This window comes from Macaca nemestrina, chromosome 12 (assembly GCF_043159975.1).
Source record: "Macaca nemestrina isolate mMacNem1 chromosome 12, mMacNem.hap1, whole genome shotgun sequence".
NCBI classification, from domain to species: Eukaryota; Metazoa; Chordata; class Mammalia; order Primates; family Cercopithecidae; genus Macaca; species Macaca nemestrina.
In genome coordinates, this window is record NC_092136.1 from 89,951,656 (window position 1) to 89,970,517 (window position 18,862).

The following is an 18,862-nucleotide window of genomic DNA, read 5'->3' on the forward strand; positions in this document are numbered from 1 at the left end:
TACACCTGTAATCCCAGCACTTTGGGAGGCTGAGGGGGGCAGATCATTGGAGGCCAGGAGTTCAAGACCAGACTGGCCAACATGGTGAAACCCCATCTCTACTGTTAAAAAATACAAAAATTATCTGGGCAAGGTGGCGCGTGTCTGTAATCACAGCTACTCTGGTCGTTGAGGCAGAATCGCTTGAACTCAGGAGGTGGAGGAGGTTGCAGTTAGCCGAGACAGCACCACAGCACTCCAGCCTGGATGACAGAGTGAAATTTCGTCTCAAATATAATAAATAAATAAATAAATAAGTCTTATACATTGTCATTTTTAAAAACCTTTCCAGGATTTTAACAGATTCTCTAATGACATCTGCATAATTACTGTGGGTCTGTTTATTATTCCCCAAATAAAGAAAGGAAACACTTTTGATGATGTAGTATTGTGAAGCAAACTTATTTTTTGTTTTTTTTTCTTGAATTTTAGCAGTATTATATATATTTTCTTTTCCCTATAGGGAGATCTTATATATGTGAACTATGCTCGCACTGAAGACTTTTTCAAACTAGAAAGAGAGATGGGCATCAACTGTACTGGGAAGATTGTTATTGCAAGATATGGAAAAATCTTCAGAGGAAATAAAGTACAGTATTATTTGTTTTTCTACAGAGAATGAGAGGATATATATATTCTGTAAATGTAAATGACCAACTTGCTTCTCAGTTTCCAAATTGCTTTCAAACATTTCTTTTCTTTCTTTTTTTTCCTATTTGCCATGGGTACACAGAAACTCATGTTTTTATGTTTTCTCACATACCTGGAAAAGAAAATTATTTTTTAATCATTTTTATTACAAAAGTAATATTTGCTTTTTGAAATTTAATTGAAGGAAATTTATATAAAGTAAAAAATGAAGAGCTCCCCTGCATTACCCACTTCATTATCCAGATATAATCAATCTTAATAGCTTTTCTCAAATCTAATTATGTGGAATATAAATACATCTGTCCCTATATGCCCATTTTACACATATTTATTACCTTTTACATTGTATATTACAAGACTTAATTTTTTTCATTCAGCCAAGACTCATATTCTTCATGTCCGCACATTGAGAGTTATGTAATACATTGGTTAAGAATATAGAACCCTAGATCCGTATCACTTGGGTTCTGGTCTAGATCCTATTCTTTCTAGATCTTTTACTGTTACTTAACGTATTAAGTAACAGTAAGCATGTTAAGTTAAGCATGTTACTTAACTTCTCTGTTGCAAAGTTTCCTCATATATAAAATGCGAATGCCAATAATAGCACCAATCTCATAGAGTCCTTATTGAATGACTTTGTTTGAAAGCACATAGGATAGTGTCTGGTACTTAGTAATTTCTATATAACTTCTTATTAATTACCTCACTATTTTAAATGATGGCATCATATTTCACAGAATTGACAAGCAATTTATTTAACCATTCCACTACTGATGATGTTTGTCTTATCTTGAATTTGTTACTACTACAAATAATTTCATTGTGAACATCCTTGTCAATATATGCTTCAGAAATTTGCGTGAAGATTATTGTAGTATAGATTCATAGAAATTAAATGGCTAAATAATAGTGTATATTCTTTCAAAATTTTGATAGACATCATCAATTTTCCTTCAAAAAGTTGTGACAGATTATACTCTGAGTGATATAACAGGGTGCTCTCTAAATATTGGAATGCATTCTTATGAATCAAGACTGTTATCCATCCTCTGCTACAATACTTTTGGTGAAGAAGAATTTGGTATCTCACAGGGTACATTTTCCTATTCTTGGCCAGTTTGAATTGTTAGAAAGATGTTTACAAAAGCCCTGGGCCATTTTTCGCAAAATATGACTGCTCTGCATACAATTTTAAATCAGTTTAGTTCCATAAATATTTGTAGAATGCTTACTCTATGATGTGCAAGATTTTAGAGTAGTTTAAAATTAAGAAGACATGGTTCATGTTTTCAAAAACACCCTCAGCCTAATAGGGGAGATAGACATTTAAAAGATATTTTAATACATTATGAGCTATCCTATAATATAGAAAATGTAGAACTACAAAGGAAGAACATTAATTCTACAGTTGCGGGTTATAATAGGAATGTTTCACGGAAGAAATGATAACTTGTTTAGAATTCCATGGAATAATGGAAGTCTGTTAGGTCTAACAGGTGGGAAATTGTGTTCAAAGCCAAGAGAACAGAATGTGTAATTGTATGATAAAAGGCAGTGTCTAAATATCCTTCCATTATTAAATTAATGTCTTTCTTATATGAATAAGCCAACCATTTGCCATATCTGCATTATGAATTGCACATTGCCCCTGCAGGTTAAAAATGCCATGTTAGCAGGAGCCATAGGAATCATCCTGTACTCAGATCCGGCTGACTACTTTGCTCCTGAGGTACTGCCATATCCCAAAGGATGGAATCTTCCTGGAACTGCAGCCCAGAGAGGAAATGTGTTAAATTTGAATGGTGCTGGTGACCCACTCACTCCAGGCTATCCAGCAAAAGGTGAGGGATGAGCCTATCAGTCCACCAATTTTGCAAAAATACTCCTTGCCCTTTTAAAAGGAAGAAAAGCAAGCATGTTCAGAATAATATTAAACTAAAATTGAGTATCGTTTTGGATTACTGTTGCTAGGAATTTTAAAACATTTGTTCTTGTATTATTTTAAATTTTCATGAGATGTCGGCATGGGGAGTAAACTCATATTCTCCTTCTTCCTTTATTAGAGTTCGGAAATACTGATCCTCATACCTAAAGTAATGTTCCTTTTAACAAATGACAATTTAGGTTCCCTGAATTACCGATGGATTGTATTCTTCTTAATACATACATTTCTCTTTTTCTTTTTTCTTAAAACAAAGGAGTTTTTGTGTTATTTAAAACACAAAATTTGAAGTTTTACATACGTGAAATGACCTCTACAATCAAAATAATGAACATACCTATTATCCCAGAAAAGCTTCTTCTCATCTGTTTATACTCCCACCCTCTCAACTCTTCCTTCCCACTTCATGCCAATCCCTAGGCAACCATTCCTCTTGCTTTCTGCTGTCAGCATGATTATTTTGAGATGTGTCCATGTTGGCATTTTTGTCAATAGTTTTTCTTTCTTTTGCTGAGTAGTATTCCCTTGAATGGCTATACCGCAGTTTACTCCTTTACTTGTAGATGGACATTTGGATTGCTTTCAGTGTGGGGGCTGTTACAGATAAAGGTGTCATGAACAGTTGTTGTACAAGACCTTGTATGTACGTGTTCTCTTATTTCTCTTTGGGAAATATTTGGAAGTGAAATGCCTGAATACTATGGTTAGTTGGATATTTAACTTTCACAGAAGTTTTTAAATTGTTCTCTGAAGTTGTTTCATTTTATATTTTCAACAGTAATGTATGAGCGTTCTATTTGCTATGTCCTCACCAATATTTAGTATGCCAATCTTTTCAATTCTACATTCTAACAGATGTGTACAACTTCCAGGTTACAACGCTTCTATTTTTCAAAACGTTGTGCCTAATTTTGGTCCTTTCCATGTGAGTTTTAGAACTAATTTACAATTTTCACCAAAAAGCCTCCTGGGAGTTTGATTGAGATTGAATGAAATATATAAATCAATCTGGGGAGAATTGGCAATATTTGGGAGAATTGAATTAACAATATTTACTTTTCTTATCCATAAATAAAATGTAACTTCGCAATCTTTAATTTCTTTCAGCAAAGTTTTATGATTTCACTGTATGAATCATGCATACCTTTTGTCAGATTTATCCACAAACATTTCATAGTTTTATGCTATTGTAGTCTCATGTCCAACTTTTCATTACTAGGAAATGAAAGCATTATTCTATTTCTAGAAGAAATACATTGGTCTTGTATCCTGTAAACTTGTTAAACCCATCAATTCTGCTAGTTTTTGTAGCTTCTATCAGCATTTTTACATACATGATTATGTCATCTGCAAATGAAGATAATTTTATTTCTTGGTTTTCAATCTACATGCCGTTCCTTCCTCTCTCTCTCTCTCTTTCTCTCTTTCTCTCTTTCTTCTTTTTGCCTTATTGTACTGGCTAGAAACTCCAGGACATTTTTTTTCTTTCTTCTTTTTATATACATTTTATAGAGGTACTCCAGTACAATGTTGAATAGAAGTTGTTACAACAGACATACTCGCTTTTTACTTCTGTTCCAACAGGGAAAGTATCCACTCTTTCTCTGTTAAATATTATGCTAGCTCTAGGTTTTTTATAGATTCCTTTTGTCACACTGAAGAAATTTACTTCTATCCTAATATACTGGGTGTTTTTATTAGAAATGTATATTAGATTTTGCCAAATGTTTTTTTTCTATGCACATAGAGATGATCATATGTTATTATTTACTTTTGTTAAATTATATGATTGTTTTTAATGTTAATCCAACCCTGTCATCCTAAAATAAATCCAATTTGGTGACAATATATTATCCTTTTACATACTGTTGAATTTTTGATTTATTTTTCTTAAGAATGTTTCTGTCTATGGTCATAAGGGATGTTAAGCTGTAGATTTAGTTTTTTGTAATATCTTTATGTCATTTGGTATCAGAGAAATGCTGGCCTCTTAGAATGAGTTGGGAACCATTTCATCTTCACTTTTTTGCAAGAGCTTATAAAGAATGGGTTCAATGTTGTCTATAAATACTTGGTAGAATTCTCCAGGGACCTATCTGTGCCTGAAGTTTTTTATGGAGAACTGTTTTTCACTACAAGTTGAATTTCTTTTATATATAGTCTATTTATTCTCAAGTGAGTCTTGGTAGTTTGCATTTTTACAAAGATTTTTGTCCATTTCATCTAACTTGTTGAATTTATGAGCATAGAGTGGTTTATAAGATTTTCTTACTATTCTTCTGTCTGCAGGTACTAGAGTGATATTCTCTCCTTTATTCCTGATGTTAGCAATTTAGTCATTTCTCCTTTTGTCCTGATCTGTCTTGTTGGAAGTTTATTAGTTTTATTGATCTCAGATAACCAGGTTGGGTTTCATTGATTATCTTTACTATTATTTTTGTTTCCTATTTCTTTTTTAAAATTTAAATAGAGATAGCTCTTGCTATGCTACCCTGGCCAGTCTCAAACTCCTTGACTCAAGCAATCCTCCTGACTTGGCCTCCTAAAGTGCTGGGATTACACACATGAGCCGTCAGGAACCCAGCCAGTTTCTATTTCTTAGATTTCTGCTGTGATATTTATCATGTCCTTTCTCCTGCTTATTCTGGCCTTTATTTGTTCTTTTTCTAGTTTCTGAAAGTGGAAACTGATGTCATTTGTCGGAAACTTAACTTTTTTTCTAAGATGGATTATTTAGTGCTATACCTCTCTCTATATGCACTACTTTAGCTTCATCCTACAGATTTTAATATATTGTGGTTTTACTTTATTTTAGAGACAAGATCCCACTCTGTCACCCTATCTGTCACCCAGGCTGGAGTGCAGTGGTCCAACCACAGCTCACTGTAACCGCAAACTCCCAGGCTCAAGTGATTCTCCTGCCCAAGCCTCCCAAGTAGCTGGAACTATAGGCATGTACCATCATGCCCAGTTAATTTTTTAATGTTTACTTTTAGAGATGGGTCTTCTTGTGTTGCCTAGGCTGAGTGTTTTTATTTTTATTTGGTTCCAAATACTTTCTAATTTCCCTTTTCATTTCTACTTTGACCCATGGTTTATTTATAAATGTGTTATTTAATTTTAATATATTTGAGGACGTTCTAGGTATCTTTCTAATATTGATTTCTAATTTAATTCCACTGAGGTCACAGAACATACTGAGAATTTACTGAGACATGTTTTATGGCCCAGAATGTGGTCTATCTAATATATATTCTATTTGCACTTGAAAATAATGCATATTCTGCTTTTGGTTGGAGTATTCTGTAAATGTCAATTAGGTCAAATTAGTTAATAGTGTTATGAAAGTCTTATATACTTATTGATTTACTACCTAATTATAGTGTTAAAATTTTTGTTTCAGCAGTCAATTATTTCATGAAGCTACTTACCTAATAAAAATCTCATGATAGAACTATTATTTTACATATTTTATTATTTTTAAAATGTTTCATTTACATAAAATAAGGTGAATAAAAAATAAGGTGTTTCAGGCATGAAGGTAAATTTGGTCCCTTTAACTCTATCTTGGCTGAAAGCCACAGTTCCAATGAGGTTTTAGGGCTGGCGATAATTTTCAGTCTTCCTTGAATGATAATATATTACATTACTATTTGAATAAGATGTTTCTCATTTATTCCCAATATTGCATATGTTCTCTTGGGTTTTTTTCCAATTATTTATAGTTTCAGAATCTGGGACACAGTTTCTAAGCATCTTGTTAATAACGTTTCTCTGAGAAAGATTCAAAAGATTCTTGAGGAAATAAAATATTCTTGTAAAGGTCAAGAAAATTATGTGAAATGTCAAAACAAATTTGGAAAACTGTCATCTCTATAATTAACATTACCTTAAAATGTAAATGATTTATTAAGTAAGATGTATTAGGTAAAACAATTGTCTGACTTTGGGGGAAGTTTTATTATTTATTATTTATTTATTTATTTATTTATTTATTTATTTGAGACGGAGTCTTGCTCTGTCGCCAGGCTGGAGTGCAGTGGCCTGATCTTGGCTCATTGCAACCTCTGCCTCCTGGGTTCAAGCAATTCTCCTGCCTCAGCCTCCCAAGTAGCTGGGACTACAGGTGTGCACCACCACTCCTGGATAATTTTTGTATTTTTAGTAGAGACAGGGTTTCACCATGTTGACCAAGATGGTCTCGATCTCTTGACCTCATGATCTGCCCACCTTGGCCTCCCAAAGTGCTGGGATTACAGGTGTGAGCCACCATGCCCGGCCGGGAACTTTTAATTTTGGCATAATTGCAAATCTGCAATGGTAATGCAAAAAATCCCTGTATATCTCTTGCTCAGATTTTTAAATTGTTTTCATTTTATGCATTTGATTTTTTAGAATACACTTTCAGACTTGATGTTGAAGAAGGAGTGGGAATCCCCAAAATACCTGTACATCCCATTGGATATAATGATGCAGAAATATTATTACGGTATAGTTTTCTTGTTGGATATGAGATTAAGATATTTTGCACTAGGTGTCTATTTTCTCATCAAAAACCAATATGGCATTCTTATGTTAAACATAAAGTTTTATAACTAAATTACTCCTGAAATAGGTATAACAGAGTATACTATCTTTTCATTTCATAAAAGTAGTCATTTGGTGACTAAGAAATAAAAATAAAATATCTGTCTGTTTGCTGCAAATGAAATTCTCATACAAAACTATGTCCAAAGATAATTCTGATTTGAGATTTTTCAAGCAATTGAATTTTCATAGGTATTCATTAGATATTTATATTCAACGTGTATTATAAGAATATGACAATGCCCCCCACTTACTTGGAGGTATGACCTTGAACCAGTTGCTTAAACTTTCTCTGACTCAGTTTCTTTATTTGTAAGATGAAGCTAGTAACTGTTTCTCCTTCATAGTGTTATTATGAGATCATATGTGTAAAATACTTAGCACCATATTTAAAATATAGTAAACAATTACTGTATTCTATAACTGACATTTCTTTACATATCTCTCAACTGCCGTTTTTAAATGCCTGTATGAGTATTACAACTTAATAATTGTTTGAGTGCCTACTATGTAATCAGCAGCTTCTTTACAAATTAATTTATTCTCCTTAATGGAGTCATTAATTTCCTATATTTAGGATTTCTTGGATTCAGTGAATCCCCACATAAATAATTAAGGTCAAAAATAAGGAGATGGGCTTCCCATTTGCCATCACTATTTTATTTTTTCTCTTTGCTCTTATCATTAACATATTACATATTTTACATATTGATTTCAGTATGGCTCTCTCACTAGAATATGAACCCCACAAAGCGGGGACTTTTTGACAGTACCTGGCACAAATGACAAATATTTGTGTTATATATGAATGAAATATTGTCATCAAACTTTATAATTTCTCCTTAGAAATAGTGATAGTCAGCCTTTTTCTGTCACTTTCATTTTATTTTGACAGCCACTTGGGAGGAATCGCTCCACCAGATGAGAGCTGGAAGGGAGCCCTCAATGTGAGATATAGTATCGGACCTGGCTTTACAGGGAATAATTCTTCCAGGTAATTTTGCATTACTTTAACAGTCTGAAAAAGTTTTATATTTTTAATGGAAACATGTCAAGATAACTGTTCTGCCAGGGATAATTTGCTTATCTCTTTTTCTCTTTTTCATTACTAAACAGTTAACAATTTTACATTACTTAAGAAGTACTTACAAAATGAAATATTGGATTCTTTCACTAGTAATATCACAATATTAGTTTCATAGAATCTCAAAAATTACTACATTTGAATTCTAAGTTTTAACATTTCAAAGATTTTTCAAAATTCTCTCTTCACCTAATTTTTAAAATCGTTTTTCAAATGACTTTCAAAGTGATATACATGTGAAAAACTAGGTGAAGGTGCTGGGTGTGGTGGCTCACGCCTGTAATCCCAGCATTTGGGAGGCCGAGGCAGGCGGATCACCTGAGGTCGGGAGTTTGAGAACGGCCTGGCCAACATGAAGAAACCCCTTTTCTACTAAAAATACAAAAATCAGCCAGGCGTGGTTGTACATGCCTGTAATCCCAGCTACTTGGGAGGCTGAGGCAGGAGAATCGCTTGAACCCGGGAGGTGGAGTTTGCGGTGAGCCGAGATGCGCCATTGCACTTGAGCCTGGGCAACAAGACTGAAACTCCATCTCAAAAAAAAAAAAAACCTAGGTGAACTTAAGGGAGAAGGAAAGATGAAGAGAGAAGGGAGCCAACATTTATAGATCACTTACTGTGTGCGTTAAATGAGTTCAAATGGATAAATCACATAGCTACTATAAGGCTCAATAGAATTAATATTACAATTATTATTGTTATTAAAACATGATAACACTCTTCTAGAAGAGATGTGATCACAAATTGCGTGTTTATTGAGCTTAGTCTTACAGAAAGAGTAAAAGTTTACCACTGGGTCAAGGCAGGCAAGAAATGCCAACTAGAGAAATCAGCTTGTACAGTTGTTGAACAGCATGGCATGATCAGAACTTCAAGAAGTTTGATTTGCCTGAAATGTGATGGGAGAGAAAAATGTAATACTGATAAATCAGAGTGCATATAACTGTTTTTATTAAACCAAAAGTATTGAATCAGTCTTGTTTGCTAACAATTTACCCTTAACTATGTGAATTTGGATTCTCAGAATATTTTTTTAGTTTCTGTAAGATTTCTTTTATTCCAGAAATTTTAAAGTATTAGAAGTCCAATTTCCTTGTTTTAAAATAAGTTTATAAATGTTTGATTTATATGTGTTTATCTCTATAATTCAATCAGAACAGTGTTCTTTTAATTTAAGAGACTATTATCTTATTTGCTTATACCCTCCAGAGAAAGGAAAACATAACTTATTCAATGAAAGGTAAAGCCCTTTCTGATTTATAAGCAGAAACATATAGACAGAGAAAACATATAACTTCAGTTCTACACTTTTAGTAACAATTAAAGAGTAAACTCAAAAACATAAACATTCCTAGGTCTAGATATAAAATAGCCGTGCTCCTTCAGTGTGAGCACAGAATTCTCTATTGGTTAGAACTCAAAGTGGACAAATACACAAACAACAACAACAAAACTAAAAGCTAGATTCTCTCATGTCTCACCTCACAGAGATCTCGATAATCCATTAATCCATTTACAGATATTATCAAATGACAAGACATAAAGGCAAACTCCAAATCATTGCTGCCACCAATGAGGAATAACTTAATCTGCCCTGAGCAATGCGGAAACATAAAACACAACATCAGTAGAGAAAAAATAAAGCTAGGGATACAGAGTATCAGCAAAGTTAAATTTCTTCTGTTGCTTAGAATTTACATGTGAGAGCCAAAAGAAGATATGAAGAATTGATTTAAGCTGCCCATACCTGGTTCTGCAAAATGAATCCATTGTACCTCAAAGTGGAACCTCCAAAAATCTTCCACAGTGAGGAAAGGAACACAAACATTCACTAGACAGATTGTGCATTTCAGTGGAATTTAATTATTTGCATTACTTTCATATTTCTACAAGTTAACTTCTTTCTCTACAGAGCTGTAAAATAGTCTAGTTAAGAACACTGACAGGTAAAGGTGACCATAATGAATGGATGAGCCAAAGTTTTTCCCAATTTTTCCTTACAGGATTATATTCATTTATTTCACAAATATTTCTTGAGCATTTCCTATGCCCCGGGCACCATTCTGGGTTCTGGTGATTCTGCAGTGAACAAAGCAGGCAAAATATCTCCTCCCTGTGGAGACTCCATTCTGGAGTTCAGTTTATTTGAAACGTGATAAAGTAATAATGGGACAAATATATATTCTTCTGGAGCTCAAAAATACTAAAAACGAGAAAGACATAGGTTTAAAGATGGAGATGTGCTTCTTTGAGAATCTTAGCAGATAGCCTATGTTTTTGTTTAGACTAATATCAATTTTTTTCATTCCTCATATGTTGCATTTTTCTTTACTTGATTTTTTTCTGTTAATGACACAATACCAATGAATTTAGGTTTCTTACTAATCATATATTTAAGGCCCATATTTTTAGAAACACATGCTAAACAATATTTCTTCTTTTCTGCTATTAATTTTCATCTGTCAGTAGCAAAAAGAAATCATTTACTTAATGCCTTAAAATGAAAAAAAAAATACCCATCGATTAGTTTTCCTCTGAGGTAATCTTAGTTGAATATTGCGAATGGATTAAATATCAGAAGCACAGTATACTTTTGGTGGGGGTGGGGGAAGCCAGAATTTGTTCTTAACAATATACAAGTTTCAGGGTCTTATTCGTTCTTCCATCACAAACTAGAAACAACTGCGGTCTCCCTACCCTTAGAATAAACTATGATTAATTTTGTTCTCTTGGGGAAAACTAGCATTTTCCCATGTCATCTTGGATTCATAAAATGTGTGTGACACTTTTTTTTTCTGTCTGGCTGAGCTTGATTGTATTTTCCCTTGTTTTCTAATTCAGTTGATTGTAACTCATGAATGAATATTTAAAAGCCTGACCCAAATCAGAATCAACAATCATGGCCTAGAAACATTTCATTATGTAGTTGTGCATTTTAGCAGGAGTTTCCCAAATTCTCATTTAACAACAGAATTTTTTATGTTTTTTATAGGTGGCACTAAGCCAGCTTTTAAACTTACTTATCATTTCCACAATCATGAAGAAAATTACTGAACCTAGGATTTAATATAAACAGATACATTCAAATAATATGCTTATACTTCTTTCTTTATTACATAATGGGCTGTCTTCTTTGTTTTCATAATTAACTGGGGTATATTTTTACATTTTAGAATAAATATTGAAGACATTTTGAATAATAGAATATTTTGAATTTTAAATAGATAACAATTTAGCTATGAGAAAATAACATAAAATAGACAGCTTTTAAAATTTGACTTCAAGGCACATACTTAGGTGCTTAGAAGTAAATTCACATAATGTCTGTACCTTACTTGCAAATGCTTCAACAGTGTTAACAATTATTGAATTTAGGTAGTAGAGATATGAGAATTCATTATGCTATTGCACAGCTTTTCATAATAAAGCACTATTATGAAGATAGTTTTTAATAACGAAACACTGTAAAAAAACATAATTTGCTATACTAATTTATTCCTTTTAAAATTCTAGGAAGGTTAGAATGCATGTTCATAACATCAATAAAATTACAAGGATTTACAATGTAATTGGAACTATCAGAGGATCTGTGGAACCTGGTGAGTCAGATAATTTTTTTAAAACATTTTGTTTCTACAAAAATTAAAGAGTAAGTAAAGATAAATTGTAGGCAACAATTGATGTGGGTTTTTTTGGCTGATTTGAAACTACTAAATTTTGAGGAAAACTGGTACAAGTCTAAAAGAAGATTTTACTTTATAGTGTTTCTTGTCTTCTATAGAGGAAACTCAAGCAAGATAATTTTTATTTTAAAAACACAAATCACAAATATTTATAATGTATTCAAAGTTGTAAATTTTTTGAACATAATATTTTCCAGACAGGTATGTTATTCTGGGAGGTCACCGGGACTCCTGGGTATTTGGAGCTATCGACCCAACCAGTGGGGTTGCTGTTTTGCAAGAAATTGCCCGGAGTTTTGGAAAACTGATGAGTAAAGGTAAACAACCTTTCTTTCCTAGATGATGACAAAAAGTGACTTGCTTAATTTTCTTTTATTTTTTAGACAGTTGTACCTAACCACCTGTGTTAACAATACTTACAGGCTGGAGACCTAGAAGAACTATCATTTTTGCCAGCTGGGATGCAGAAGAATTTGGACTTCTGGGTTCCACAGAATGGGCTGAGGTAAATAAGACAAAGAAGGTTCTTATTATTATTTTTTTTGGTCAACAGGGAACAAATATGTATGTATCTCAGGATGATCAAAATACATTCCATTACCTAATATGGTTTTGATTTGGAGAATGACTCAAGAGAATTTAAGAAGTAGTTTGTTTTTACTTTCACATCACTTTGGCAATAACCTCTCATTACTAGGCTACAAACAAATGTATTGTGTCTCGTCAAAATATTTTAGTTGCCATTTGTATTTGTTTTATTAAAAAATACGTAAAATCACTAAGCTCAAAATAATCAAAATTAGCAAGATGTTTTTGATAAGAGAATTAACATATCTAAAAACTGATACAGATGCTTAGAGCTAATTTTCACGTTTTTGAAGTTTCTGTAGAGTTCTTCCATCTGACAAAATATAAGATGTTCTATTAAGATGGCCATATATTGACTATATTTTCACATTTACAGATTCCATATAAAATGGCAACCATAAGTATACTTTAGCATTTACAACAGATAGGTGCTTCATTGTTAAGTATAAAGTGATAATTCTGTGAATTGAATTACTTTAATAAATTGACCTGTTTTACAATTTCAGAGGTAGGTTTTTTTTTCTTCACATATGATTGATTGTCATTTGTCACTGACTCTTAATTATTTATATTTAAGTGTCTCTCCTAGGGCCCTTTACTTTCAACTTCTTCTTTTAGTCTCTCTGTCAAGTAATCTCTAAGTTCCTAAACGTAAAAGGTAAGCATATACTTTTTTAAACTTTTATTTTAAGTTCAGGGGTACAAGTGCAGGTATATTCCATAGGTAAACTATGTCATGGGATTTTGCCATGCTGTTCAACAACTCTACAAGCTGATTTCTCTAGTTGGCATATCCTGCCTGCCTTGACCCAGTGGTAAACTTTTACTTTTTCTGTAAGACTAAGTTCAATAAACACACAATTTGTGATCACATCTCTTCTAGAAGAGTGTTATCATGTATTAATAGCAATAATAATTGCAATATTAATTCTATTGAGCTTTACAGTAGCTATGTGATTTGCCCATTTTAACTCATTTAACCCACACAGTAAGTGATCAATAAATGTTGGCTCCCTTCTCTCTTCATCTTTACTTCTCCCCTAACTTCACCTAGTTTTTCACATGTATATCATTTTGAAAGTTATTTGAAAAACTATTTTAAAAACTAGGTGAAGAGAGAATTTTGAAAAACCTGGTTTGAAATGTTAAACCTATAACTCAAATGTAGTAATTTTTGAGACTCTATGAAACTAATATTGTGATATTACTAGTGAAAGATTATTTCCTCACCCAGGTATGAAGCCCAGTACCCACTAGTTATTTTTCCTGACCCTCTCCCTTCTCCCTTCTCCCACCTTTGAAAGTCCGTAGTGTGTGTTGTTCCCCTCTATGTTTCCATGTGTTCTCATAATTTAACTCCCACTTATAAGGGAGAACATGATATTTATTTTTCTGTTTCAGCATGAGTTTGCCAAGGATAATGGTCTTCAACTCCATCCATGTCCCTGCAAAGGACATAGTCTCATTAGTTTTTATGACTGTCTAGTATTCCAAGGTGTACATGTACCACATTTTCTTTATCAAGTCTGTCATTGATGGATATTTAGGTTGAATTCATGTCTTTGCTATTATGAATAGTGCTGCAATGAACATATGTGTGTATGTGTCTTTATATAGAATGACATATTCCTTTGGTTATATACCCAGTAATGGGATTGCTGGGTCCAGTGGTATTTCTAGGTAGGTGCACTACATAAGTATTTACCTGCCCTCCTCCATCTGCTATTTATCATTTATAAGTCCAGATTTATAGAGCTGTTTTAAAATATGGTGTACCTGTCTTGCCCTTGTGTTCAGTTTTAAAAATGCTTTCCGGCCGGGCACGGTGGCTCACGCCTGTAATCTCAGCACTTTGGGAGGCCGAGGCGGGCGGATCACGAGGTCAAGAGATCCAGACCTTCCTGGCTAACACGGTGAAACCCCGTCTCTACTAAAAATACAAAAAAAAAAAAAAAAAAAATTAGCCAGGTGTGGTGGCGGGCGCCCGTAGTCCCAGCTACTCAGGAGGCTGAGGCAGGAGAATGGCGTCAACCCGGGAGGGGGAGCTTGCAGTGAGCTGAGATTGCACCACTGCACTCCAGCCTGGGCAACAGAGCGAGACTCCGTCTCAAAAAAAAAAAAAAAAAAAAAAAAAAGGCTTTCCTCCTAACTTATTTTCTTTTACATTAGTTTAAAATACTATGATAGGAATAATATGAATCAAACAAATATAGAGGGAGTAAAAATCCCACTCACAGTTACTTGTCTGGTATCACTTATCCTTTGTTGATTACATTTACACTGCAAATTGTTATTTTTCACATTGGTATTATTAATATGCATTTTGAAACTGTAACATTAATTTGATGAATCAAATTTTATTAGTTCAGGTCATTATCTTTTTCCTCCTGCCCCTCTGGTGCGTCAGGTCATTTGCTTTTAGAAACATGTGATTTAGAAACATGTGATTTCTTGTGATACATATATAAACACACATAAACACATGCATCTGTTTTTTAAATTTTTCAGCAGCTGAACATAAAGAAATGTAATATATAAAATAATAAAAATGCTTTGCATTAATTTATAAACATGTGCATTAAAAGGCAATTTCAATACACTTTTCCAGTTTTGTGCCAGGTTTTTGATTATATTCAGTAGCATGCTTACCTTCTTTAAATACATGTGAGGAATCTTCTTCATTTTTGCTATAAATCTGTTATAATGGAAATTCTCATTTTATATTTCTCTGTAATGGAGTCAACTATCACCTGGCCTATGCAAGCCAGTGAAAAGAGGTAAAGTTTTTTTTGTGTGCCATAACCACACACAGCTTTAGATGTTTTTACTAAAACATATTTTATAAAGCTAACAAGCTAGAGAGAGAGGTGGAGGGCTCTCAGTATGTTCCTCTTTGTGTGTAAGTGCATTAGTCTTGCTTTATCTTTCTTGAATCTGTGTCTGTGTGTGTGTGTGTGAGAGAGTGAGAGAGCGAAAGAGAGTCTTGTTTTTGTCCTAATGTGTACCTCCTCTCTTTCTAATTTTTTGTCTTTGTTTTTTGTTCACTTCTCCATATACATAGTAAATATAAACAAATGGAAATTTTCTATTTCTTACTTTTGGAATGATAAATTTACTTGGGTATCCCCTCTATAAATGGATCTCAGACTTCAATGTATGCAAAAGTCAATTGCCAGTTATATCTATTAGAAAATACAGATTTCCAGCCCAGCGCGGTGGCTCATGCCTGTAATCTCAGCACTTTGGGAGGCTGAGGTGAGCAGATCACCTGAGGTCAGGAGTTCAAGACCAGCCTGGCCAACATGGTGAAATCTCGTCTCTACTAAAAATACGAAAATTAGCCAGGCATCGTGGCACATGCCTGTAATCCCGGGTACTTGGGAGGCTGAGGCAGAAGAATTGTTTGAACCTGGGAGGTAGTGGTTGCAGTGAGCTGAGATCGTCCCACTGCACTCCAGCCTGGGCAACAGAGTGAGACTTTGTCTCAAACATAAAATAAAATAATAAAATACAGATTTCCAGGCCCCACTTTTAGCCTCACTGTGAGTTCTTATTCAGTAGATCTAGGGCAGGGCCCTAGAATATAGGAGCCACATCCCTGCATATTCTGATGCAGGGAATCAAGGAACCACACTTTGAAAATATTTTCTTTTTCCTTAGGGCTCTCTGCTATTTCTGTAAACAGTAGCTATTGCTTCAGAGTAACCTTAATTCTTATATTAATTGCATAATTGTTGTTAACCAACTGGTTTTCTGCATTTTCTCAGAAATTATGGTCACAGACAAATATAGCTATTTAATTCTGAAAGATACTTGTAAACCGCTATTTCACAAAATTAATTTGCTTATTTTGTTGACATTTTCACAACTGTAAGTAATGTGAATTAAGTAACAACTTTGCTTCAACTGTAGGAGAATGTCAAAATACTCCAGGAGAGAAGCATTGCTTATATCAACTCAGATTCATCTATAGAAGGTAAATTTTATTTCAATTTGAAGTAAAATTTTCAGAAAGGAAATTTTATTTCAAGTAACTTTTACTTATTGTTGAGTAGTTTACCATCTATTAAGCCTATAAATTCTAAATTATTAAGCACCTCAGATATCCCCTTCCTATGAGATGCCTCAGTAATACCTTTATTTTTCATTTTACCACAGAGAAAATAATTAGGATTCATATGAATTGATATCATTCATAACTAAGCTATTGCTTTTAATTTCTTTGATATATTTACTATTTGTTTATATTAAATTACTGCTTAAAACTCTAGTATTAACCACATATTTTCACAATGAAGATATTAATAGAATTTGGCTAAAACAGTTCAGAAGAAAGATTTTACAGAATATTCTGTCTAGAAATATTTCCTGTATTCGTTGTAACAAATTTGAAGTAAGTGTACTCACTCCTTTTGAACTACAAATTCCCTTTCAATCTGGCTCAGGATCCTCTGAGCCCAGGAGTGTAAGAGAGACCCTGACTCTCAAAGAAAGAAAGAAAGAAAGAAAGAAAGAAAGAAAGAAAGAAAGAAAGAAAGAAAAAAAACTGATCTGGATTGTCTAGGCCAACAGGACATGATTTCTGATTAGCACTACTATGGAGACAGTATGATTCAGAAAATGAAGAGATTTGTGTCTCTAGCCTTTCACTGTATTGTGATTATTTCTAAATAAATGTCAGAGCATAATAATTACTGACATGGCTTTGTCTAATATCTTGATATATACTATTGCATAGAATGAAACAAGTAAAAAATTAATGCTACAGACTTACCACTTCCTTTGCCAAAGTGCCCCTAAGAAATGCTGCCATAAGGATGACCCTTATAATCACTGTGAGAGCTGCTGCCTTAGCAACCAAAGTCCACCAAGACCTTCTTCTATTCAAAATATATGGGGCAGCCTCTCTTGCTCCTGAAGAACTAGTTCCACCCTGTTTTATTCTTTGGGAATAAAATCTTTGATTTGAAGATCATTATATCTTGTTTAAAATTAGAAAATAAAGTTAGAATTAATCATAAATGGAATTTCACTTAGAAGTATGAAATAATACTCTGTGTCTTATTTATTTTTCAGGCAATTATACTCTCAGAGTTGACTGTACACCCCTTCTTTACCAATTAGTGTATAAACTGACAAAAGAGGTATATAAAGAGATGTGTCTTCATATGTTTTCTTTTGAATGGATAAATGAATAACATGTGTTCCCACCCAAATGAATGGTACTTATTTTTAAGCTGGTGAGAGAACATGATTGAATCATATAAACAAGTCATAACAAAATCTTTAATATGCAATTTACCTATACGACATAAGATATTATCACCAGCTTCTTTGTTCTAGTAATAGTTCTTATTAGTAATTGTGTAAACAGTTGTAACATGTATTTATCTGGCAGAGGTATTTGATATAGCAGAAAGAACACTGAGCTGGAATAGAAAAGCGTATGGTTCAAAAACTGTCTTAGCTACTCTTTCATTCATTCAACAAATATTCATTGAGTGGTCACTATATGTCAGGCTCTATAAAATGAATTATAGCAGCAATAGTGATAAAGGGACAAGGTCACTGAATTCTAACACTCTGTAATCTAGAGAGGACACAGACTGGTAAATGAGGAATTAGAGTTCACTGGAATATTTGATACTATATATGATGGAGAACAGTTATGGAATAGAGGATATTAAATCCTGGGGCTGGGAGAAGTTGAGGATCATAAGAGGAAGTTTGCAGAGTCACTGATGCTTCTGTCAAATGAAGGGATGTAGAAGTAAGGGAGAGGACATTCTAAGCAGAGGACACAGTATCTAAAAAAGATGTGGAAGTATAAAAGAATATATTTCCTGATCTGAAGGGAGCTCAGCATGACCCAGCCAAAGGCGTTGGTGGGAAAGATGGCAAGAAATGGGGTATAACCAATGGGCCAAGGAATTCAGAAATCTATTATGGAGAAATCATTAAAGAATTTCTAACAAGGTTGTTCATTGTTTTATGTCAGTGTAGTGAGTACATTAAGTAATTGCAAGTCTAAAGGCAAAAATGGAAATAATTCTGCAGGCTTGCTAATCTCCCAGTAATTTATAAATATTAAATGAGTTATAGATATTTTTAAAATTCTAAAATCTAAAGGACTCTGAATCTCTAAAACTTATATAATCTACTCATTTAATATCTGTGAACATCATTTAAATAGTTCCTTGCCAAAGAATTTACCTGTGGAAATGTTTGCTTCAAGGTCAGCCTTAGATAGCAATATGAAGTAGATATCATTTCTCTCTGGGTACT

At 33.5% G+C, this 18,862-nt stretch overlaps 1 protein-coding gene across 7 annotated transcripts in view; it reads left to right on the forward strand.

Moving 5' to 3' along the window:
- The window catches only part of LOC105484369 (N-acetylated alpha-linked acidic dipeptidase 2), a 58,678-nt gene that overhangs the window by 17,882 nt on the left and 21,934 nt on the right, over positions 1-18,862 (forward strand). For all 7 annotated transcript variants that reach the window (XR_011610980.1, XR_011610979.1, XM_071075442.1 and 4 more), the window contains 9 exons: positions 503-628; positions 2,348-2,534; positions 7,031-7,124; positions 8,118-8,216; positions 11,820-11,905; positions 12,187-12,306; positions 12,412-12,494; positions 16,490-16,553; positions 17,654-17,721. Coding sequence is in view for 5 of the 7 variants with exons in the window: in XM_071075442.1 (XP_070931543.1) it covers positions 503-628; positions 2,348-2,534; positions 7,031-7,124; positions 8,118-8,216; positions 11,820-11,905; positions 12,187-12,306; positions 12,412-12,494; positions 16,490-16,553; positions 17,654-17,721 (927 nt within the window). In the remaining 2 variants the exon portion in view is untranslated. The remainder of the gene's footprint in view (positions 1-502; positions 629-2,347; positions 2,535-7,030; positions 7,125-8,117; positions 8,217-11,819; positions 11,906-12,186; positions 12,307-12,411; positions 12,495-16,489; positions 16,554-17,653; positions 17,722-18,862) is intronic.